Raw genomic sequence first — 15,938 nt, forward strand, 5'->3', positions numbered from 1 at the left:
GCGTGCTCCAACATGCTGTAATTACAGCATATTACAGTGGACTCGATGAATTGAATCTGCTGGAACCTGGTAATTACTGCACTCCATCAGCCTCTTGTGTCTTGTGTATCAGTGTCCCCATGCTTCAAAATGGCTTCGGGGCACTCGAATTAAAGCTTGTTTGATGAGCTTTAGTTCAAGCACCCTTGCCACCATTTTGAAGTGCAGGGCAGCTGATACATGAGATGCTGTGGCGCTTTAATTAAAGTACCGCCATTCCCACCTCCAGAGCATGTGTAAAAGTGGCCTCCATTGTGAAGTTCTAGAAAAAGGCACACTAGCCTATTTTAATGCACATTAGTGAAAGAGCACAGTTTTTGTGATGCTTTAATGCGCATTATAATAAATTCATGCACATTAAGGAGTACTTGTAGATGTGTCCAGTTAGTCCAAACTGTTTTGACCTATTGAATACAAATGTGGATGACACAAATGTGTCATAGAGTCATAGAAAAGTAGGGCTGGAAGGGATCTCCAAAGGTCATCTAGTCCTACCCCTCTCCCTGAATTAGGATCCAAACCATCCTGCACAATCCATAATCTAAACTCTACATAAAACTACTGTCAATCCTGGCGCAACACAGACCTGACACCCTAACCTGCCAGAGGTAAAGCAGGGGAACCATGGTAGCCAATGTCCTGCTTCTATGAAATGTTGTCAGTATATGCTTAAGAGATCCCAGGTTGAGTGCCACACCTCCTGCTACAGAGGAAGCTAAATCCTCCCGCAATCTGTACTAATCTGACTATGGGGTAAAATTCCTTGCTGACACCAAATATGGTGATTGGTTTGACTCTGACCTGTAGCCAGGGGCCCCACTAGCTTTGGTCCCAGCTGGAGCATTGGCTCACCCCAGAAAATGTTTCAAAATAAAATAGTCTGGTTGTCCTTCCACTACTGCCCACACTGCTAGATTAGTCTTTTGAAATCTCCTCGAACCTATTGCTTCAGAAACTGTCTGATAAAGTTGTAAAGGCCATTGAACCTGAAATGCTTTTTAAGCAGTTATTAAAATTACTTCTCTTCAGAACACAGATTAGCATGGCTAATATGCTGGTGCTTGAGACGGCAAAGTCAGTGGAACTTACATATTTTCAAAAATTTTACTTGTTTTGTGTTACTGGTCTTGCTGTTATAAATTACTTGTAAGATTGATGAATCAGATCTGTCCCTTTTATTAGAAATTACAAAATAAACAGTTTGACAAAGACTTGTATTCAATACAAGTGTATATAGCTCTGATTCAGCAAAGCTCATGGGTACACTTTAAACTCAATTCCTGTTAATCACAGTTTAACCACGGTGCTAAACTTCACATTCTGTTGAAGTCAAGGTGTTCCCAGTTTCCAAAATGTATAACTTAATTAAATACATTTATACAAAACACTATAGTGATATATTTCAGCTATGCCTGAATCAGGACTCTGAAATTACAATTATTTGTGCATTTTCAGCTGTATTGGGAAGTTTCAGGTGCACCGCATACATTTTCAAATTTATGCTCACAGTTTTGGAACATGGTTTTTAAGTTTCTGCCTGTATTTACTTAAAATGTGCGTTTTTCTTTTTGAAGATGCATTAGCATTAAAAATGTGTTTGTAATGTAACTTTACCATTAAAATAGACCATTTCAAAAGAATATTAAATCCTATCTTTGCGAGGTATATTTGTTTTTGAGACGTATATAGAACAAAAATATCAAAAAACTTTTGCTTCAGCAAATGTGCAGAACCTGTTTTATATTAGTGAGGAGATGTGATACTAAGGGAAATTATCTGACGCATTTTTTCCAATATTGAAATATATAAAATGTTTTTGATTTAGGTTGAAGGAGAACGTAATGAAACACAGAAACAACTCTCTCAAGAAAAAAGTGCCAGAGCTCTTCAAGAAGGTATTTTAAACAACCACCTTTGGAGGCAGAAGGAAATAGAAGAGGAAACTAGAATAACTATAGCTAAGAGTGCAGAAGTAAGTGGTTTTCTGTTCACTTCAAGTAAAATTACACTATATTTATAGTGGTGTAAGAGTGGCTATTGTAGCTGTGATGATCCAGAAATTATGAGACAGGCAAGGATTTCTTAAGGTAATACCTTTTATCAGATCAGCTATGTGGCTGGATGGACAGGCTTTTGAATGCAGGACATTTTTCCTCAGGACTATATTTATAATAAAGGTAAACAGAAGCGTTTGGAGTATTTTTTTTGTTTGTTTGTTTGTTTTCACTTGTGGCATTGACTTTAAATGCCAAAATATTTTCCAGAGTGTTTTGTTTATGAAAATGGTATAGATTTGCAAGCCTTTTTTCCTTTTCACTTTTAGCTTTAAAATCAAGGATTTGATAGATGTTGCTCTGTAAAACATAATAAAGTTAACTTATTTTGTAATGTAAGTGACACTTTGTCATCAAGTTCTTCAGTTTTCTGCTTGAATATTTTTGTAAGAAGAACATTTTTTGTTTTAATTGCTTTTAACTTGTTGGGAGTGACAAGGAAATTAAGCTGACATATTGAGCTAATATCTTTTCTGACTAAAGTACTATCAGCATACTATTTGAGGTTCCTGCTGGTATTCCTTTGTTTACTGACAGCACTGTGTAAAGCAGAAAGTGCACACCTTCTGCAGAACTTTATACTTTTAAACTTAACCAATTTGGTGTGGAAGACATTGAGATAATAACACCAGATTCTGAGATTCCCTGTTTTACAGTAAATTTTGATCATTTAGTAATGAGATTACACAAAGTATCCTTCAGGCTCACGGTGAAAAGTTTGTTTGGCACTAATACAATAATTTTGGGTGATTGCATGGTTTCTACTACTTTTTGTGCTGGAGGCAACAAATCCTGTTAAGAATAGACAACATATAAACTCATCCTGAAAAAAATATGCTCTGGTCTATTACCGCATTATGTGATAGTATGGTAATTGAGGAATTCTTTGCCTTTTAGTCCAAAATGCTCTGTACCATGGATAAATATTCCTGCACTGAACAGAAGAAAATATTCAAATGGAAAGTGTATAAGGGCCTTCCTGCTAGCCCTGCACTGTAGCATCCTCTGCAGTATGTTGAGCCAGGGCGGAACAGCTCTGGGTTGGCAGGCTGACCCTCTAGGTCCCCTCTAGCCAGGATTGCACTGCCTGAATTCTACATGCTGTGATCTCAGGCTCAAATGTAAATGCTGTGTCCAGGAGCAATAAACTCTGGCACGAACAGCACTGGAGTTTTAGATTATTTATTACATTAATAGCACATGTAAATGCACCTGAGGTTACATACTGAAAGTTCCAAATTTGGGAGGAAAAGGAAATGAAAAAAGAACATTTTTCACACATAGCTAATGTTCAAAATCAACTCATAGCTAATGTTCAAAATTAAAAGGAAGTATGTTCAAATAGAAATAATCAAAGAAAAGAAAAGAAAAACAATAAATAAAGGTAAGTTGGAACACAGCTAAAGAAATGGGATATACAGGATTGTTCCTAATTCTGCCAATGGGATAGCAACCATAAAGTACATTTTTAAAAAAGTTTTTAATCCTTCGATTGTTATTTTTAAAAAAGAAGCCATGAATGAGATTTACTGTTTTGGTTGGAGTGACATTTTTAGTTCTGAAATATGTATATATTGGAAGATAGCATGAGTTCAAAGTCTTTTCAGCAACTTTGATTGTCGTTTGTAGTTAAACTGTTTCATAAGTTATCCTTGATTATTAAAAATAAAATGCTTTTTCATGTGTTAAGTATTACATATATATTCGTTATTCATCCTCAACATCCTGGTTTTGTGTTCTTAATTACTCAGATACCTGATAATCATGACAGAGAAAAGGATTTGTTACACAAAAATCAGATACTGCAAGATGAAATTGCTATTCTAAGAATAGAACTTGATCAGATAAGAATTCGGCACCAGGAGGAAGAAACTAAATATTTGGAAGAAAATGAAGCCTTGAAAGAAAAAAATGAAGATCTTAAAAAGGAACTAAAACTAAATGAGGAAGCTCTAACACAGACGGTTTTTCAGTACAATGGACAGTTGAACGTATTAAAGACAGAATCTACAATGCTAACTTCCAAAATAGAGCAGACAAAAGAAAACAAAGACAGGCTGGAAATAGAGCTTGAATCATTTCGTTCTCGTTTGAATTCTGCTGTTCAAGAACTTGAACGCTGTCAGGCATCAAAAAGCGATGTTGAAAGGACATTGCAAAGAGAGCGTGATGAGTGGCTTCGTTTACAAGACAAGCTTAGTCATGACCTCTCAAATCTACGAGAGACCAACAATAGCTTGTCTCAGCAGCTTAGTAAGGCTGAAACCAAAATTAATGGTTTAGAAAATGAACTTCATCAAGTAATGCAAACTGTTAGAGAAAAAACCTTGCTTTTAGAGAGCACTCAAAGAGAACTAAACCAGGCACAGTGTCAGGCAAAGGAACATGATCATGCTCGACAAATGGATAAAGATCAAATAAACAAGTATTTTGTAAAACAGGAATCAATGCAAGAACGATTGGCTCAGCTCCAAAGTGAAAACCTTTTACTCCGGCAGCAACTGGAAGATATGCAAAATAAAGGGATTATTAAAGAGAAAGTAGTGAGTGATGTCCAAGACAGATTTAATGATATTTTCAATAAGCTTAGAGCTGATACAGAAAAACAAATTCATATGGTAGAAGAAAGAAATAAGGAATTAATCACTAAATGCAATACTTTAAGAGATCAAGTCTTTAAATATGAAACTGAGAAAGTTGAAAGAGAGGTAAGCATAACATTTGCAAAGCAGTTCACTTTACGTGTCTACTGGACAGTGAGAATAGAAACTAGAATAGCATAGGGGAAACCAGGGGAACTACAAAAGCAGAAGTTTAGGAGAGAGGAAATGGGAAACAAGTGAAAAAGAGGAGTATTAAAGAATATCTGTAAGCCACGGAGCAAGAAAAAAGAGATTTAACACCAGGTATAGTAAACGAGGGTGTGAACTGAGTGGATACAACTAACAGTAGTTTTAGGTTCAATCAATTGATGGTATGATAAAAAGAGGACAGAGGCTGCTCCAATGCATGCAATTACAGCACATCAGAGCAGATTTGACTAATCGAGTCTGCTGGAACATGGTAATTACCATGCTCCAGCAGCCTCCCACATCTTATGTATCAGCAGTATTGAAAAATGGCAGCGGGCACACTGCTGCTATTTTTAAGAGTGGGGATACTGATACACGAGACGCTGCAGCACTTTAATTAGAGTGGCTTTTGGAGCCACTCTAATGAAAGCACTGAATTCCTTCCCTCAGAGCAAGTGTAAAAGTGCCTTCCATTATCAGGTACTAGAAAAAGGTGCATTAGCCTATTTCATGCACTTTAGTGAAAGCTCACGCTTTTCTGTGACTCTTTAATGTGCATTAAAATAAGCTAATGTATAATAAAGCACACATGTAGATGCACCCATTGACTACAGTGGGTGAAATGATTTGCTGCTATTACAGGGCTTCTCTAGCATTATAGTCACTTACCATTTAATGCGCTCCTAAATATATCAGATGTACTTTTTTCTAGCTCTCGGGTTTTTATATCCTGATCTAGTCTTTTCATAATAATTTATGTATACTTTGTCAATACTAACCTGAAGTTGTTTCATTAGGGGATGGTAAGACAACTGCAGCAAGAACTTGCTGATGCTCTTAAAAAACAGTCAATGTCAGAAGCTTCATTGGAGGTTACAACACGTTATCGAAACGACTTGGAAGAGGACAAAATGCACTTGCAAAAAGAAATAGACAGGATTAAATCCAAGGTAGGCCAATGCAATACAAACTAATAGATCTGCAGTTGGTTTGTTTTTTTCAAATAATAAAAGCCACAGAATGTTTTGATTATTTTAAGAATGTTATTAAATAGAATCGGCTTCCTGTATCAGGTTAGATTCTTTGTCATAAAGGGAAGGAATTGTGGTATATCACAACTCATAAAACTAAATGACATTTCTCTGTGTAGATTTTCATTTTACAGAATGCACAATATTGTACTTGAAACATCAAACTCACAGTCAAAAGGCTAATTTCTATTGCACCTAGAATCCTACAAATTTTCTTAACAATCATCTTGTGGTAAGCATGCCAATTTGATGTTAATGGTAAAAGGAAAGCAAATCATTTTTACTCCAGTTGTTGCTTTGTACTGACAGAAGTTGTGGTCATGCTAGAAACAGCATTTATGAGCTCTGAAGGAACTTGTCTATAGATGTTTGGTTATAAAAGATCTCACAATACTTGGAGCCTTGAAGAAAGCAAATTTCAGTGTCCTAACTAGTCTTCCAAAATTTACTATCCAAAACTAATTGGATAGTTTAATAGGGTTCCATCTTGTAAAATAAGTGACACTTCTGCTTGTTGTAAGCCAGCATTAGTTATACCTAAAAAATAATGGTCTCTCAGAGCTGTATTTTTCTTTTTTTAAACATTACAGAAGACCTGCTCTCCTACTTTGAGCAGAATTGGAGTAATATATTTTACTTGCAGCAGCTGCGTTAAGGAGCTAAATATTTGAAACTTACAAGCTGCAAATACTGGCTTATGCATGAACTCAGGTAGTGAGTGTTTCACTATTCTCCTTTCTTAGTCATTGAAGACTGTACCATCATTCTCTCTGTCATTCAACCCTGTAACCTGGGCTTCATATGCAACTTGAATTTTTCTGAAGGTCCTCAGATCCTGGCTGTGTGTTTTTTTTAAGAAAAAAATGCATACCATTAAGATACCACCTTTCCTATTCATCTGCAGAGCTAAAACTCATCTAGATAGATACTGGTCATTTTGAGACTCAGTTGGTAGACCATCCTTTCTTTTTTTCCCCTCACTCTGGTTTTGACCAATTCACTTTTGCCCTCAGAATGCTACTGCAACAATTATTTTTCTAGCCTGTTGCTTTGGCTACATCATCCCTCTGTTGGCATTGCTCCTCTGGCTCCCCATTCCCTACTACATCAAGCGTAAATGATTTGTCATTATTTTCAAGGCTCCTCACAGCCCACATCTTTTCTCATTTTGTAGCAAGGTGTTAACTGCTGCCTCTAGTTAGTCTTTAATGCCAGCTTTTATTGCCCACTTGTTAAAGTTTTGAATGGTTTTGCAGTCTTGGTTTGGACAACTTGCAGGGAATCAGTCTAGGTACTAAAGAAGCCAAAATAGAGGAAATTGCAGTAACATTCTAGGAAGGCAGTAACCAGAACATGGACAATGTTCAGCCATTCAGACAGAAATGTCTTAATATTTTTAATTCCAGATAAAATAATCAACAGCAGTTCAGAATCAAAAACAGTTCAATGATTTGTGAGAAATGTTAAATTTGGGACTTTTATTGCCTTTTTTTTCTTTCATGAGAGAGGGAGTAAATTTAAAAGTTTGAAATGTTCATACTTAACTGAGTAGAGCAGGTACACATGCACAATGTTTGAATTTTGATTTTGGTATTCAGCAATGATTTATATATTTGTTATATATTTGCATTTTGAAAGTCACGCAGTTATCATTTACATTTGTGTTTTTTGTTGTTTGGTTTGGTGTTTTGTTTTGATTTTTGTTTTTGTTTTTACAGCTGCAAGAATCAGAAGAACAGTATATTCAATCTGAGCGACATGTTCATGATTTGAAAAATGCATTGGACAGCAAGGAACGGGAAGTGATTGCTTCTTCTCAGAAACTGGAGGACCTTTTAGTAGCATCATCTGGAACAAAGAATGCTATAAAACAACTGGAAGAACATGTACAACGGTAAGAAAATAACTGACGTGTTGAAACTGTGTCTTATTTATTTTTTATTAGTTTTACATTATAAAGTATCGTTTTATATGAATAATTATTTTAAAGCTTTCAAGTTTGTGCTGCTGTAGATTTAGAGTTTAGCCCTGAAAAAGGATGTTATCACATATTACAAAGTCTGTTTCCTTTTAAGACTTGAAATTGAAAATGCCAGATTGGAAGCTACAACTAAACAGCAAACAATCAGAATTGAAGTACTTCAGAAAGACCTGCAGGAATCTGTCTCAGTAAGTCAGTTATAGGTTTAACTTTTTCATATTTTTTATTGCAATTGTGTAGTAAGTGTATGTTTACAAAAGAGCTGTAGGGAAATAATGTCCATATTCTATTGAACTACACTTCTATGAGAATCTCAATCTAATGTATCCAAATATTTGATTTCTGACAATTTTCAGATGGTACTGAAAGCCAAATTATGGATTTGCCATCGTACATTAATACCAATATGCTATCCCATGGGCTAGGGACAGACATTGCACATAAACTGGTTTAAGTGATCAGAAGCGGCTTAAACCTGTAACAGAACAGACATTCAGTGCACATAAACCACTTTGAAAATGGCTGAAACTGGTTTGAGAGAAACCAGGTTGAATGTAGTAGTATCAGAATTAACTGATTGAAGTCAAACCGGTTTATGTGAAGTCTGTCCCAGACCCCCTTCTGTTCTAAGTTAAATCAGTCCCCCAGTATCTTGGCCTGCTCTCTGGGCCAGGCGGGGCTCTCTGCTCCACAGCAGGGCTGGTCCCTCCCCTCTGCTCCCTGGCCAGAGCTCCAGCAGATTTGCAGGCACAACAGGTTCTGCTGGCTTCCCTGTGCCCCCCGCCCCCTCACCAGTTGCTGCTTAAGCAGAGACCCCTTCCTCCTCTCTGCCACAGCATGGACCATAGCCAGCATGTGGTATGCTAGCTAATGCTGCGTAAGGCTCCAGCAGAGACTGCAGACACAGCAGGGTCTGCCTGGCTTCTCCCTACCAAAATCATATTTGCAACATGGCAACCAATGGACATTCTTGCTAAGCATTTCTCCTGTATTCTAATGCTAAATGACAAGCAGAAACCTGAATTGAATTGTTTACTTTGTATTATATTCCAGCTTTTCAGTTTTTAAAACTAAGAAGCACCAGATAACATCCTTCATTTATGCTTTATTTTAAAAGGTTTCTAAAGGTTTGAATTCATACTTAATGAAGGAAATAGTGCAGCTTTAAAAAAATTGTGTTTGTGTGGAGTTAGTAGGCAGGATTTTCCAATATGAAAAGGCTGATTTTACTTTTGCCTTGATTTCTTAGCAGGGTACAAGAAACGGCAGTGTTGGATCCTGTGGTGTCATTTGCAAAATCCTTTGTGATACTTCTTAGAATTTGCAGATGTCACTTATTTAAAAGCTACATTTTATTCTACAGTCACTTGTTTCCTGTTTAAGTAACATGTTTATTTTTGTGGACTTTGGCTTATGTTCGGTATAGTTGCCAATGAACAAAATGTGCTGCATAGAAATTAAGATAAAGTTCTCTTTCTCTAAAGATTGACACTTTTCTTTTCCAATATTATGGACACAATAATTTAGGAAATGCTTTCTATACAGAATAGTTCTTCTTTCTTTTGACTTTCTTCAAGTAGCCATTACTCCAATCACTTGAGAAAAATTAGAAAAGTCAATATTCATTCCTAGCTATTTTTTTTATTTACCATCCTAGTTGCACATCAGATTCTTTGTATCCAGTAAACTACACCTTTCAATTTGTCTACTACAAAAAATTATACCATTTCCTCATAAAAGGATCTGTGATATTCCATGTGCTTGCAAATCTATTAACATGTGGAGGTGAAATTTATCACTGGTTCCTGAACTCATCTTTTTAGCATTGCAGCTTGGTACGTGCTGATGGCCAGATCAACAGGATATCAAATAAAGATTGTTGATTTGTTTTATGACCCCTCACCCTCTAAGAATGTGAATTTTCATTTAGCAATTTTATGAGCATATTTGCAAAAACCCTTTTAAAAGGTGTCCCTCAGTGTCTTAAAACTAGTTTCTCCCCCAAAGAATCAGCAACCTAAGTCTTTGTTCTAAGAGTTCACACAATTTTCTGTAGATCACAGGGTATAGTTTTCATGTTTCCTTGATACTCAAAGTGTCTGGTGGGGAGAAAATGGCATAATTTGGAAAATTGCAATGTCTTTGAGGGAATCTGTAGAAGACAGTTACAAAGTTTTCTATCTCTGAGAGAGTTATGAATTGTTATAGAAGGGTACAGGATAAGAAAGTTCTTAACAGAAGATAGAAGCCACATTTATGCATTCAGTGAAATCTCCAACAACTTCATATGTGTAAGAAAGACTTTTATAAATTTAACTCTGATACAGTCTCCCAGATAATCTGTATATAATAATGAAATATACCTGATTCAGCACACAGGGGTTTCTGTTCCTAATAATCAATGCTCGTAATAGTCAATGCATGCCTTACATTAGATATAGAGTTGGTTGGTTTTCTCTTGGAAGGTAATCTGTACAAGATGACATTTCTCTATCTAATACCAGAAAATATTGATGATTAGGAGCCTTCATATATGATGCCACATGATGAGATAAAGCTGCTATAATTTATTAAATAAAAATTTTCAAATTGCTTTCTGTTGTTTTTCTTCTACTAATACTACTTTGGTAGGTCCAAAAGCAAAACATGCTTTCAATGACAGCACAAGATACACGTAATATGTGGGAGGAGGAACTTCAATCAAGATCCAGACTTGGAGTTCGACTTTCTCAGCTTGACAGGGAAAAGGCTGAGATATTGGAGCAGGTAAGTCAAGAAAAAATGAAAACAGTTGTCAATTTTAAGTTCAGTCTACTTTTCAAGTAGTTATTAGTATGTTTTGTCAACCTTCTAAGTATCATTTGAAATTCATGCTCAAGATAACTTATGATTGGGAAAGCCACCCCAAAGCTTTGAGGTCACCTTTCAATGTGAAAGGGGATGTGCTTCTCCCGGGGAGTTGTATACATGATATGGTAGACAGTAAAAGTCATAGCAAGTCCTATTTCACTTTAGATAGATAGATGTTACGATACTGCCACTACAAACACTTGCAACTCTAAAGATATCAAGGGGAAAGACAGACATGCATGCCCCTGAAGGGCTACAAAAATGGTAGAAGGTTTATAAAAATGTTCTGGCTTGAAACAAATCTCAGACTCCCTGTTTCCCAGAGTGCTCTGCTCTCCCTTGTTCCCTCTCCTCAAAGTGTAAGGGAGGGAGAATGGCTGCTTGCACAGTGGGCCAGTATAGGGGGGGGCACATGGGACACTGGTGCTGCATAGGGTCCCACGCATAATGTGGGCCAGGGGGCATGTGTTCCCCAGATACTCAGAAGTTGGATGTCCCTCCCTATGTTAAGATGATATGTTTGAAAGAAGAGAGCTTAAAGTATTGCCGGTCACATGATTATTCCTTCTCTGATTTTGCTGAGGTCATTAGTTAACTGAATCCCATGATGCAAGGGATTTAAGCATAAAATGACAATTATTTTACATATGTTTCCTAAAACAGGGAACTATGAAGATCCTTCTTCCCCTGGAAGCCCCACTCCACACTGGGATTTGGAACAGATGATTCTGAATTTGTTATAGCTCGTCAGTTAATATTACTTTTAGATAACTTAGTGAAACTTTTGATTAGGGTCTATGATAAGTATGCGACTGCAGTGTCAAAATCCCAACATGTTAACGGGTCCTACCTCAAGGAGCAAAAAGAAGAATGCATGCTTGTTTCAGTCCAGACAAAAGGAGTGCCAACCAAAATACATTTTTAGATATGAACATACCAGTTTGCTTTCTGCCTCTAGAAGTAATGGAGATCCTGTTGGAAATTCACTAGCAGTCTTTGTATGTATGTGGAGATCCCCAATCACAGTGTGGGCAGTAAGACTTCATTATTTAATGAATAGTGAATTCTTAGCCTTAATAATAATAATAATTAATAACCTTAACATTAGCAACATTGACTATTACCTGTGTCTCTCTCCTGCCTGTGAATGTGTATTTAACATAGCTTAATGCAAAACATCACAGTTTTAAATTGTGTTCCAATTTGTTTGTCAAGAATGTGAGATTCTGCTTCCTTTACATCCACAAATGGTAAATGTAAACTGTCATTACATGATATATGTAGGAATAAGTATGTATTTTTATTTTTGACAGCTTGAAAGTGAAAGGAAAAAAGTGAAGAAGCTATTGGAGATAAAACGATCGGTGGAAGCCCGGCTGGATCAAGAGATGAAAAGAAATGGTGAACTGCAAAAAGAGTGTTACGGGTAGGGATCTTTGATCACGTCTAAAAGTATTAAGAGTGAACTAAAATTTGGTCCAGTTAGCTTCATTTTAACTTTAAAATTTTGTATATTACTGTGTACATGCTGTTCATGCTCAACAGTTAAATCATAACAATCACTTACGTAATAGCCTATCTTTATACTGTATTTTTTTGTATACCACATGCATAACATCCCTGAAAATTAGTCCTCCAAATTCAGGTACACATCGTACACGAGGAAACTGATTTCTGTACAGGAATGGAAGCATGGGGATGCTGGAATGGCTACTGGGAGCTGTCTCTGCTGGGCTCTTGGCCACATAGAAAGTTGACTGAATCCACTTTTCAGTGTCACCACCCTTTGGTAGCAGGTCCACAGGTAGAGGTTTAACCCTCTCTCAGCCTCCAAGCAGCCAAAAGCTGCTGGCAATTTGGCACTGACTGGAAAGGTTGAATGTCTAGCTGTAGACCTGTAGCAAGAAGGTAAGTGACTCTGAGGAATGGACTCTGCCCATCCTCTATGTGGCCAGCATGTGTGGTGAGCCCAGGCTGTGGAAGGTAGGATTCCAGAAAAAAATTTTTTTCTTCATTCTGCCTTCCCAAAATAATGTGAGAGACTTATTTAAGGGTGTGTGGCATGCGAATAAATGTTCACTTATGCAGCTGAGTAACCCAATTACAGAATAGTGCAAAATACATTGGACTGATCTGTTGTGCTGTGTAGCTTTCTCTGATGGGGAAAGACAAGGCACCTTACTCCAATATTGTTTAATAACTTTATTAATGATCTGGATGATGATATTGGGTGCATGCTTAGCAAATTTATGGATGACACCAAGTTGGATGGAGTTGCAGGCAGTCTGGAGGGTAGGGTTGTGATCCAGAATGACTTGGATAAAATGGAGAAATAGCCTGCACTCAATCAGATTAAATTCAACAGGGACAAGTACAGAGTCCTGCATTTGGGATGCAATAATTGCATGCACAGATGCAGACTGGAAAATGGTTAGTTAGGCTGCAGTACTACAGAGAAGGACCTGGGAGTTACAGCAGACTATAAGATGAAAAGGAACCAACACTGTTCTTGTTGCAAAAAGGCCAACACCGTACTGGATTGTATTAACAGTAGTGTCTCTTGCAAATCAAAGAAAGTGATTCTTTCTCTCTGTTCAGTCCTGGTGAGGCCTCACCTGGAGTATTGTGTGTAGCTTTGGGCCCTACATTTCAAGAAGAACGTGGCTAGATTAGAAAGAATCCACTGGAGAGGAACAAAATTGTTAGGGATCTGGGACGCACGCTGTTTGAGGAAAGGGTGAAAGAGCTAGGGTCAGCTAGTCTGGGGAAGAGAAAATTGAGGGGGGATTTGATAATAGTTAAATTATTATCAAAATTATTAAAATGCCTAATGGGCAGTTATGGAGAAGATGGGTTTTATTTGTCTTTCCATTGTATTTGCTATGCAGAATCAAGAAACTTCTAAAAACAGCTAAGAAGAAATTAAAAGAATATGAGAGCAAAGAAAGTGAGTTGCAGTTTAGTTTCCAAGGAGAATTGAAGAACAAATATTCTGAAATGGATGGTGAAGTTAGTAGATTAAAAACAAAGGTAGGTTCTGTTGCTTGAAACTTGTCACTCTGTGTATGTCCCTTTTAGAATTGTGGCTATATTTAAGTGTGTTTTTGTTCTTATAGATGGTAGATTTGCACCTTCTGCCTGACTTCAGACTAACATAGCTAACTGTCTCTTTGTTCTTATAGCTAGTGACTTTTAAGAAAAATTATATAATGATGCTTTTGAAGTAGTTGATGTATCCCTTGTAGACCTGTAGCATCTGTTGAGTCGCTAATATATTGTGAGCATAAGTTTCTTTTGAGGAAGAGGTATGACAAAAAGGCACATAATATTACATTCTCCCCATATATTAGCTCTGCAACTCTAGTAAAAGATTAATAAGGAATGTAGACTTATGTAAGTACAGCTTTCAGCTTCAAAGAAGAATTATGGGTAAAAAAAAATCCGTTTTTCACATGGACAGTTGTATCTCCACTGAATGCTAAATGACTAATTTATCTACAACAGGATTAATAATATTAATGCATTGGTAAATTAATTACTGTATAAACTTGGCTATATTCAAAACCATATTTTTAGCCTTGTTTTATCACATATTAGTGCTCTGGTCCAATCCGCCTGTTAGGGATTCCACAATCAATCCTTGTGTTAGCAGACAAGGTGGTCCATTGGATGTGGAATTTACTGTATTTTCTCATATAAAGCAAACACCAAAATAAGTTACACCCATTATTTTTAAAAGGCAGAATGAAGGAAAAAAGATCTTTCCTTGAAAATACTGGTAAGTACAGTATTTTTTCAGGGAAGAGGCAGCTGCAGCAGGTTATGAGCAAAACATATGGCTGCTACTGTACTGTAGCTGAAGGATGAGGCAGGTGCTACTGGCTAAGCCAGACTGCCAAGCCCCTCTTCTTTTCTCAAGCTGAGCATGTGTCAGGTTAGCTGAGCACCAGATCCTAGGCAGGAGCAGTTCTAGAGTCATCTGAGGACCCACCTAGCTGATTCAGCAGGAGTTTCTGCCCCAGCCCCCAGGGCTCAGCTCCAAAGCTGGGGCAGAGGTTTTTGTTGTGTTGGTTGCAGCTTCTCCAGCACAAGCCTCTCCAGGGGAAAAGACAAAGTGCTCTTCTGAGAGTCCTACATGCTCAGTGTTCTACCTCCTGTGCAGTAGGTACAGTATTACTTTCTCTTTCCCTTGGCAAATGCTCCTGCTATAGTAGCTGTTATTACCATATTTCCTCACCTAAAACATGCATGCAAAACTTCCAGCAACTAATTTGATACATGTTATATGCAAGAAAATACAGTGGTTGATATGTGTTTTGGTCCACATCTGTTGTGCTGAATACCTGAAAGCATTTCCTACGAGTTTCATAGTTTCATAGATGTGAGGGGCTAGAAGGGTCCTTACAAGATCATTGGGTCCAGCCCCCCTGCACTTGGGCAGGAAAGACTGCTGGGGTGTATTTTATCGCCACCATTTACCTAGCATTTGGAAATACAGCTTTTGTTTCCTAGCTAGGACCTTCTCTACTAACTTTCCTTCCTATGTTAATGAATGTAACTCTGTTGCTAATGTGCTGTGTTTTTGATATCTGTAAGTAAATAATTTTATCATATATTATTGTACTGCATTAAGTGCCTTCACATCAGTGTATTTTTATAAATTAAAAAATATTATTTGTATGGCTTCTTTACAGTGGTAATACTTATTTGAGTGGAAAGGAGGGGAATTCATACATAAATTACTTCTCTTGCAGTTATTTTATGAAGATGAATACAGTCCTGGAATTAGACATTTGAGACCGTCTATGAATATTTTCAATCGTATACATACTCATCTGATTTCTTGGCCTTTTTAAAAATTTAAATGAGTATAACAAGAAGTATATGAATTAGTGACAGAGAATAGAAACCTTTTTTCAGTCAGTTTTAATCTAATTTCAGAATGAAAAATCTGACCTTGTCTTCTAAATTATTGTAAGAAAAATACCTTAATTTTTTTTTCCTTCTCTATTAAAGTGCTAGTGGGGGAATCTACATGAGGTGCTTACTTTGGAGTTGCCTAATTAGTTCCTCACTAAAGCATCTCTGTCTACAATGTGCAGAGCTATTATGCTGGAGTTAACTAATTAACTCTGCCATAGGTTAGTACTGTCCAATACAAGTAGTATCCTATGGTGGTGTTACTTACTTC

At 37.0% G+C, this 15,938-nt stretch overlaps 1 protein-coding gene across 5 annotated transcripts in view; it reads left to right on the forward strand.

Annotated features, from left to right (window-relative positions):
* The window catches only part of ANKRD26 (ankyrin repeat domain containing 26), a 124,027-nt gene that overhangs the window by 74,402 nt on the left and 33,687 nt on the right, over positions 1-15,938 (forward strand). For all 5 annotated transcript variants that reach the window (XM_019485814.2, XM_019485807.2, XM_019485823.2 and 2 more), the window contains 8 exons: positions 1,865-2,011; positions 3,845-4,801; positions 5,683-5,835; positions 7,635-7,810; positions 7,992-8,085; positions 10,529-10,663; positions 12,061-12,173; positions 13,636-13,777. In XM_019485814.2, coding sequence (XP_019341359.1) covers positions 1,865-2,011; positions 3,845-4,801; positions 5,683-5,835; positions 7,635-7,810; positions 7,992-8,085; positions 10,529-10,663; positions 12,061-12,173; positions 13,636-13,777 — 1,917 coding nt within the window. The remainder of the gene's footprint in view (positions 1-1,864; positions 2,012-3,844; positions 4,802-5,682; positions 5,836-7,634; positions 7,811-7,991; positions 8,086-10,528; positions 10,664-12,060; positions 12,174-13,635; positions 13,778-15,938) is intronic.

Source organism: Alligator mississippiensis, chromosome 5 (assembly GCF_030867095.1).
Source record: "Alligator mississippiensis isolate rAllMis1 chromosome 5, rAllMis1, whole genome shotgun sequence".
Taxonomy (NCBI): domain Eukaryota; kingdom Metazoa; phylum Chordata; order Crocodylia; family Alligatoridae; genus Alligator; species Alligator mississippiensis.